The sequence below is a fragment of the Chinchilla lanigera genome, unplaced genomic scaffold (assembly GCF_000276665.1).
Source record: "Chinchilla lanigera isolate Chin_1 unplaced genomic scaffold, ChiLan1.0 scaffold00016, whole genome shotgun sequence".
Taxonomy (NCBI): Eukaryota; Metazoa; Chordata; class Mammalia; order Rodentia; family Chinchillidae; genus Chinchilla; species Chinchilla lanigera.
Genome location: NW_004955417.1, coordinates 6,835,205 through 6,844,915, shown reverse-complemented (window position 1 = coordinate 6,844,915; position 9,711 = coordinate 6,835,205). Strand labels below are relative to the sequence as shown.

The window sequence follows — 9,711 nt, the reverse complement described above, 5'->3', positions numbered from 1 at the left end:
GGCAGGAGGATCATTGTGAGTTTGAGACCAGCCTGGGCTACAAAGTGAGCTCAAGGCCAGCCTGAACTGCATAGCAAGACCCTGTCTCAAAAAGACCAAAAAAAAAAAAAAAGGTCATTCAGATTTACTATCAAAATGAGAGCCAAAAGTTACATCCTCTCTTCTCATTTTTGAAAGAATAATTGGCTTTATTATTTTATAAATTACATTCCAGAGAATTGTGGCAGTACACAGAAATCGCCCCAAAATTAACTGAATAAACATGAAGTGAATGATTTTCTAAACATCTTTATTGAGAGACATGAGGAGATACAGACTTGGGAGGGAAAGGATGAGGTTAATAATAGCAGGAAATTAAACTGAAGGTCTTGCTGGATTTGCATAAATGTTTCTTCAATGGTGACTTTAATTTTTTTCATTTACTATAGCAAAAGACACATGGCCACTAATGCCCCTCAAAATATCCTCCATACTCTAATTGCACTTAGCTCATCGTTCTTGCCTCTTTCTGAAGCACTCTGGACATCTTTTTCTTTTTCCCATGTCTTTAGTTGTACTGCTGTGACTGCCTGGGTATTCTAAAACGATTTAAAACATTTACCTCTCATGGTCATTTTGACTTTTGGTTATGACCCAGAAGTTGCATGCTGCCAGATCCAGTGCATGAGGTAGATGAGGATACCCTGAAATCACAGTGAATGTTTAAATTTAAAATGTTTTTATAGTAAAAGATACTGTCATTAATCCCTGTCAGAATACTCAGAATACTTCTTCCCTTGCTTTGAACACATGCCATCGTTCTTGCCAGCAGTGTCTTTTGCTGTAATGGTTTTTTAATTTAAGCATCACTGTATCTTTCAGTCACACCTTGTGTATTAGTGTTTTGATTATTTTCATGAGTTTTTCCTGAAATCCTATAAGCCATTTTGAGTTGCAGGTGAGGTTCTTTGTCCTCTCAAGAAACTTTTCTATTATATATTTTAAATCCTTTTTCACTTTCTTGAGTGTGCATTTTGTTGTTATTGTTGTTGTTGGTCTTTTTTGAGACAGGGTCTCACTATGCAGTTCAGGCTGGTCTTGAGCTCACTTTGTAGCCCAGTCTGGTCTCGAATTTGCAGTGATCCTCCTGCCTCAGCGTCCTGAGTGCTGGGATTACAGGTGTGAGCCACCACATCTGGCTTAGTCTCTGCATGTAAGGCATAACTATCTTTGTGTTGGCTCACCTTTGCCCTCTGCCTTTTTTCCTGCATTCATTGTAGTTTTCCTAAATTCTATCACAGCATCACAAAGTATTGTCCCAGGTATATATGTATAATTATATGTGTATAATTCAGGTTCTGTTCTTCATACCTATATGATAGTTTAGTGGATTACCTCACTTTACACTTCTTTTTCCTCCTGCACGGAATGAGAATAATGCCAGGCGTGGTGGCGCACTCCTGTAATCCCAGCACTTGGGAGGCTGAGGCAGGAGGATTATTGTGAGTTTGAGAACAGCGTGGGCTACAAAGTGAGCTCAAGGCCGGCTTGGACTGCATAGTGAGACCCTGTCTCAAAAAGACAAAATAAAATAAAATACTGCAGGTAGAACATCCCTAATACGAGATCCAGAATACTCCAAATCTGAAACTTTTTGAGGGCCAACATAGTAAAATGCCATAAACAGAAGATTCCACACTGTAAAACTTTGTTTCATGCATGAAATTATTTAATATATTTTATTAAATTAGCTTCAGGCTATGTGTATAAGATGTAGATAGAAGATTGAAATATAAATGAACTTTGTGTTTAGATTTATCTCCTACTCACAAGACAGTTTCATTTATGTCTATATAAATATTTTGATATCTGAAGTCTGAATAATCTGGTTTCTAAGCATTAGGATACTCACCTGTTTCTAATTAATTTAGTTCTAGAACTGTGTTTTTATGGTCCTCAGTTTATTTAGCATTTGTTCCCTTTTCATTTTTATTTTAACTTGCTTCAGTAGAGTACTTCATTATATATTTGCCACTAAGCAAATATTTGAATTTGTTCATTTTGACAGGTACAAAAGCAACATGCAAAGGAAGAGTCTCTTGCTGATGATCTGTTTAGGTAAAGTTTGATTTCCGCTTTTTCACGTGCCCTTGAGAGATATTGTATAATTCAAGTTCTGTTCATACATACTAGATATTTGCTTCTTCTATCTTAGAGAATTCCTTCACCGAAGGAATATTTTGTTTTTAATATGTCTGTTCTGTTCTTTTTATTACTTGAGCACCTCTTAACTGGGTTTCCTGCATAGAGCATCTTGTTTAAGGTTTGGTTCAGTTGTATCATATAAGATACTTAAAATTTGGAAAGGGGCATTTTGACAAAAATTCTTAAACTGGGTGAATTTGAGTTACAAAGCTTGTGAGATTTTTCAGCTCTGAGAAGAATTATGGATGAACTGACTTTTAATTGAAACAAGTAAAATGCCAGACCTTTGTTTAGATTTAATTGACACGTGAATAAAAACAAAAGGCTACATTAGAGTTTTAAAGCAGGTTTTCCTGGGAGTTTTTAATGGAATTTTAATGAATGATTATGATTTAATTCTCATTTAATACATTTTTAGCATTCTAGCCGAACAGATCTTACAATAATTGTCTCTCAAATATTAATACATATTTAAAAATTAACCAGTAAAACACCATTAGAGGCAAATACTAAAAGACAGTAATATTTTTCCAAACTTAAAGAAGTACTATACTTTGAAATATTTTCTGTGTGTTCATGTCAGCAGCACATATATTAAACATTTTCCAGCCAAATTTTTATTTTCTAGTAACAGTGTAAATTATTGATGAAAATGTTGAAAGAAAATACCAACTTTTTTTTGAGACAGGGTCTCACTGTGTAGCTCAGGATAGCCATGAACTCACTATGTAGCCCAGGCTGACCTTAAACTTGTGATCCTCCTGCCTCAGTCCCCTGAGTGCTGAGATGATATATGTGCACCACCATACTCAGCCTGATTTTTTACAAGTAGTCAAATGAGATTATCTGGCTGTCCACCTATATTTGTTTAATTGTTATAGAAGAACATTTTGTAAAGTAAGTTTAGTTTAGCTTTATTATGGTCTTTTATGTAAAAGGTATACGTTAATTTGGAGTATGGGGTGGCATGAGAAGATGTAAAACCACATTCAGTTTTTAAACTGTTGTTTTAATTATTTTGATGCTTTATGCAATTTTTGTTGATTATATTCTATATTTACCAAATATTCATTGAAGCAACATCAAGGGAGTACAGTGGTACCTCTGTTCGTGAATTTACTTTGTTCTATGATTTTGGAAAAGATGGCCACATTTGGGGCTGGGGATTTAGCTCAGCAGCACAGCACCTGCCTGGCAAGCGCAAGGTCGTGAGATCGATTCCCGGTACCGGAAAAAAAACCAAAAAAAAGATGGCCACATTTGTGTGGGAAAGATGTCTGTGGTTGTTTATCAGTCTAGTCACCTGTTTGCAAACAAAAGCGTTCATGAACTGAGGTACCACTGTAAATAAAAATATAGAATTGTCAGTGTTTATGATCTGATTTTGAGGACAAAATTTGCATTCTGTTTCCCAAAGTATTTTTATAAGTAAAAGAAATAAAACCTCAGCTGAGCGTGGTGGTGCATGCCTGTAATCCCAGCATTCGGGAGACTGAGGCAGGAGGATCTTTGCAAGTTGAAGACCAGCCTAGGCTACAAAGTGAGTTCAAGGCCAGCCTGAACTACATAGTGAGACCCTGTCTCAAAAAGACCAAAAAAAAAAAAAAAAAAAAAAGTCTTGTCTAAATGTCAGTTTTTTTATTTGCAGGTATAATCCTAATGTAAAAAGGAGAAGATGATTGAGAATTTCAAAAGAAACTTAAGAAAACAAACTTCTCAGCAAACATTTACTTTAGGCTGAGATACATGAACACAGTGTATCAAAGAGATTTAAGTTTTTATGGCCTAAATTTGTTAAATAAAATGCACAAAACTATTTCTTTTGTGTGTGGTAAAGAATATTTTTAGCCTGTGCCATGTCATCTCTCATGGTCAACATTTTTTCATTTTTAATTGAGTCTCCCTTCTACCACTCTCCTGTTTTCTTCCCTTCAGAAAAAAAATGATACTCATTTCTTGTTAGTCTTTCCAGAGTTTTAATTCCTATATATACTAGTTTTCAGTAATTCCCTATACACATGATAGCATAACATATGCAGTGTTCTGTACCATGTTCTTTTTCATGTAATAGGAATTTCATAGGCATATTAACATTTTTTTTCTTTTCAGTGTGGTAGTCTATCTAAATTGATATTTCTCAAATGGAATGGCTTCATTTATGAACATGTCACCTACTTACTACTCTGATGCTAGAAACTGAGTGTCATGGTTTGTGTCTAGATGTCCCCTCAGGCCTCATGCAGTCATGGGTGTGGGCTTCTAGAGTTTATGATTAATCAGTGGTCCACTGCTGGGATTATGGGGGTGAGTGCTACACCCACCGTGGGCTGGGTAGTTTCCATAATGGAGGGAAAGAGGCTGCTTGCTGCTCCCCCTTTTTGCTCTTGTTGCTTTTACTGTTTTCTGCCACCATGAACTGTTGCCCTTCCCATGTGCCACTCTACCCTGGAACCAGCTGATTATGGACTGAAACTCCACCAACTGTGAGCTAAATAAACCTTCCCTTCCTTAATTTTGGGTGTTGGGTATTTTGTCTCAGCAGCAAGAGAAGAGTAACCATGAAACTGAGAAATATGGAATACTTCATTAAACTTATAGTTGGATCTTATCAGAATGGAGAGACCATGTCAGCTAAGGTTTACTAGAGGAACAGTGGAAAAATTGTATATGTGTGTGTGTGTTTACTGTGGCCATCTGCAGAATCAGGTGTGGAAGAAATCAGAAGGGCCACTGGCACACTGGAGAGCTGGAAGATATAGTCAAAGACCAGGAGTTCACTGTAGAGTCCCATTTGAGTCCATATCAGGACGCCAAAATGTCTGCCTTGGACAGCTGAAGAGCCTGCACTGGAAGCCTGAAGAGTCTGCTGGAAGCCTGGTGGCAGACTCCAAAAGGCAGTGGTGAAGACGGGTGCATAATAGTTTAAGACTGAGCCACAGGGTTTTCAGTGTCACCTTGCCACAGCGACTGCATAAGAGATAGTCATGAAGAGGGTGCCACCTAGATGCAGACCACAGGAGAAGTTTAAATTCGGGCAGGGAAGGCCACAGCCTCCGAGTCCCGCACCCTATAATGAGAAATGAGACTAAATGTGGCTTTCCCTGCCTGAATACCAGCGCTTTAAGATTCATAACATACTGACATTAAGTTCTCTGGTCTGCTCGAACTCCCACCTTACTGCCTTCATCTGGCACAGAGTTAGGTGGTCTGACTGCTTTCCCTGTCTGTCAGTATGAGCAAGGACATGCCTCAGCTTGGTTGGTTGCCACAGCTTGGGTGTATGGACAAACGGGCCTGGAGAGCAGGGAGGCATCTCACAAGCCCACAGCCGTAGAGCGAGGTAGAGAAAACAGTAACTTGCTGAATTCCAAAACTGCAGATCTTGGAAATACACTAAAATAAAATTTGAAAATGGGGAGTTTTTTTGACTCATTTTTTCCTTCTGCCTTACATTAGGGGAGGAAAGTAGACTTTTTTAATTTTCCTTTTAATATTTTCTCTTTATTGTTTATTTTTTCTTGTTTGTTTTTTTCAGATACTTTTATCTAATGCTATTTGTTAATCTTTTAGTCCTTACTAGGATTCTTTTCTCACTCTTTACTCCTTTCACTGCCTAGTTTTTGAAATTTTTCTCTCCCATGCTCCCACCCCTTGTATACTAGTATAAAGATTAAGCTTTATTAATCTTAGTTAACTGTGCTCTTACTGTTGAATTATCTTCTATTGTTAGCATAGGTATAGTTGAATTTAGTAGATATTTATAAATACTGGTGTCTGTCAGTATTTCTGTATACATCCTTCTTCTCTAGTTAAGGATGGTACATTATTGGTACTTACTGTACATCAATATCTAGTTTGTCTTTGATGCTATTCTGATTCTGTTGCTATTGCCAGGGTGACCTAATTGTTGGCTGTAATTGGTCTTCTCGATGTGATAATATCTGGATTTCCTTTGGCATTAAAAATACTGGAATCCACTTAAATAAGAACTGCCCCAAAGTTTGCAAATTCTGGGTTCACCTGTAGATGACGGAGATGTAGGCATACAGATTGAGGGGAAGACCCACACTGAATGTAGATGGCAGCAACCAATAGGCTTGTCACTTGGACAGAACAAAAAGGGAAAGAAGAAGAAGTGCCTGAGAAATTGATGCCTTGGAGAGCAAAACTGCTGAAAAAATTTTAACAAGAAGCCAAGTACAAAAAAAACAAAAAACAAACAAACAAAAAAAAACAGGGGCTGGGGATTTAGCTCAACAGCAAAGCACCTGCCTGGCAAGCGGAAGGTCGTGAGTTTGGTTCCCGGTACCGGAAAAAAGCCAAAAAAAAAAAAACAAACAAACAAGCCAAGTACTTGCAGTCAGAACAGCCTCTCAAGAATGAAGGCATCTCAGGAATCAGCAAGACTCCACCCTTCCCTGGTTCGGGGGTAAAGAAGGGGAAAGGTAAACTTTGTTCTTGTCTTTTGAGACAGCTTCTCTACAGTGTAGGCTGGTCTTGACCTCACTTATGTAGCCCAGGTTGGCCTCAAACTCCAGGCAATGCCCCTGCCTCAGCTGAGTGCTGGGATTACGGGTATGTGTCACCATATTCAGTTTAGGTAAACTTTAAAATTTTTCTTTGAGAGTCCCAAGATACTCTGCTATAGAAGGGCCACCTAGAGAATTGATTATCCAGATTTCAATTTACAGTGCTCAGCAACCCAGGCACTTCAGGGCCTTGTAGCTATGATCCAAGGGGACCTGGCTACCGCTCTGACAGGCAGCAAATCTTGGCATCACCCAAGTGGTGCCGTTTTACAGGAGTGGAGTGCAAAAGTTGTGCATCAGGGAGCCTTCCACCCAGATTTCAGAAGGCCTGGGAGGCCAGCCAGTGTTCCCTTGAGAGGGCAATGCATGCAGCTGTGAGTGTAAAGTTAAAAGTGCAGTTGAGACCCTAGGAATTTCGAGGATGCAGGAATGTGGAATATTCACTGAAGAAAGTGATGGTCATTGAGCAGAGCCAATCCAAGAACAAGGCCATGAGGGCTGCAACATACCATACCATGGAGATGGGAACACCCAAGCTGTTTAGATTCACACTTCATTGTAACTTGCCCTGGGTGCTGAACACAGAGCTATAGGATTTAATGTTTGCCTTTCTGGGTTTGGATTTTACTTTAGTCCCATTCCCTTCCACCTTACTATTTGTCCCTTTTGCAATGGGAATATTTATCCAGTATCATTGTATGTTAGCAGTGTTTAACTTTTTTTACAGTGGCTTTCAGCTGAGTTTGCCTTGAGTCTTAAAGAGCCTGCCTTGGTCTTTTCAGCAATGCTAGAACTGTTACAATTTAGCAAAATCTTAGAGATGGACTAAAGGCTTTTCACATAAAGAGATGTGCATGTATCTTTTGGGGGTCAGAGGTTGAATGTTATGGTTTAGCTCTAGAAAGAATATCTCCCACAGGCTTTGGGTTCAGTTTACCCTTTAAGAAAATGATTGAATTATGGGGACTAGATTACAGCTGAATATTCTCTTAGGAGATAGAACTTAGGAGAGGTGGGTCACTGAAGGTGTGACCTGCAAGGGTGTGTCTCCCTCCCTGGCTCATCTCTTTGATCTCTACCTCCTGACCACCATGATGTGAGCTGCTTTCGCTTGCCCAGGCCCTTCCACTGTGTGATCTTTGTTTGTTTGTTTTTATTTTGTTTTGTTTTTCTTCCGGTACCAGGAATCGAACTCACGGCCTTGCGCTTGCCAGGCAGGCACTTTGCCACTAAGCTAAATCCCCAGCCCCCCACTGTGTGATCTTTTGAGACTGCTGAACATGAACTAGAACTTCTAAAACTAGAAGTCAAAATAAATTTCTTGTGTCAGATGTTTTATCCTAGTGACAAGGAAAGTGACTAAGACAGTTTTCATTATCCTGCATTGTTTTCTTTATTATCTATTTTTTCATTGGAGACAAGGTCTCACTGTGTAGTCCAGGCTGGCCTTGAACTCACAGTGTAGTCCAGGCTGTTCTCAAACTTGTGGTGATCCTTCTGCCTCAGCCTGCTGAGTGCTAGAATTACAGGCATGCACAACTTTGCCAGGCTTCAGTGTCCTTTATGTTGTTAAAATCATTCAGTGAAGTTTTCATTTAAGAATATATTTTCAGCATGGCATGGCAGTGCATGTCTGTAATCCCAGCAATCGTGGAGACTGAGGCAGGAGCATCGCTGTGAGTTTGAGGCCAGCCTACAATACAAAGTGAGCTCAAGGACAGCCTGAACTCAGACCAAAAAAAAAATATATATATATATATATTTGGAATGTGTGTTAACTGTTTAAAACTAATTGCTCATTCCAGCATCTGTATGATTTCCAGTTCTGCTTAGATTGCTTTTCTTTTTCGTTCCGAGTTTGAGACCAGCCTGGGCTACAAAGTGAGTTCAAGGCCAGCCTGAACTGCATAGCGAGACCCTGTCTCAAAAAGACAAAAAATAAAATAAAATAAAATAAAATAAAATAAAAAGCGTCGTTTCGTGCGGACAGGTAGTTGAATTACTGGCAGGGCTTGCTCTATTGGCTGGCCAGAACTTCAGTGTCTTTCACAACTGTATTCCTCGGTATCTCTTATTTGATCCCTACTTTACACTTGCTCTCTGCCCACCTCAGAACTTCTCACCCTGCACAGTTGTCATTGAGCCAGACTTAAGGAAATCCTTATGCTAATTTCTGGCGGGGTCCCTGTGCAACTTCCTGCTCTGTAATAGCCTGCCGTACACATTCCCGCAGGAATCCTTGTGATGTTTTCTCCTACCCAGACATTTACATTACTTTGCAAAGTGCCCTGAGGCAGACAGGCAGGATGATGATAGATTCCCTCCTGGTTCTTAAAATCAGTCTTGAAATACTATGCTGTAATACCAGTTTATATTTAGTTTTATAGTTGATTACAGTGAATCTTTTTTTAAAAAAACAAGATGATTGGAAGTTAACAATGGGTGTTGTATTACATATTGTTATCTTCAAAGTAGTTGCTCAGATAACCAGATACAGGCAAACATTAACTGTTCCTTTCAATAAACCAATAGGAAAAAAAAAAAATAGAAATTAGTAGTACAATTATCTTAGCTATCTTGTATATTTTTTTCCCTTCCTTTTTCTCCTTTTCCTTGTCTCAGTTGTTCTTTTGAGCAGTTTCTTGCCCTTGCACACTATTGTACCTTTCAGGTTTTATTTACTCGTTCAGGTTCTTACACTAGGGAGACAATACAGTGTTTATACATGTGGGTCTGATTTATTTCACTTATGAGCATGGTCGCTAGTTGCATCTACTTACCTATAAAAGCCTAAAGTTTATCTTTCTTTACAGCCAGGCATAGTGGCGCACGCCAGTAATCCCAGCACTTGGGAGGCTGAGGTAGGAGGATCATTGTGAGTTCAAGGCCAGTCTGGGCCACATAGGTGAGTTCAAGGCCAGCCTGAACTGCATAGTGAGACCCTGTCTCAAAAAAGACAAAAAAGTGTACTGAGGTTGGGGTGTGTGACCTCATCACA

At 39.1% G+C, this 9,711-nt stretch overlaps 1 protein-coding gene across 6 annotated transcripts in view; it reads left to right on the top strand.

Annotated features, from left to right (window-relative positions):
* Nbn (nibrin) overlaps positions 1 to 4,000 on the top strand; it is a 39,564-nt gene extending 35,564 nt beyond the window's left edge. For all 6 annotated transcript variants that reach the window (XM_005381759.2, XM_005381758.2, XM_013512756.1 and 3 more), the window contains 2 exons: positions 2,048 to 2,097; positions 3,833 to 4,000. In XM_005381759.2, the coding sequence (XP_005381816.1) occupies positions 2,048 to 2,097; positions 3,833 to 3,863 (81 nt within the window). In that variant the 3' untranslated portion in view covers positions 3,864 to 4,000. The remainder of the gene's footprint in view (positions 1 to 2,047; positions 2,098 to 3,832) is intronic.
* The last annotated feature ends 5,711 nt before the right edge of the window (positions 4,001 to 9,711 follow it).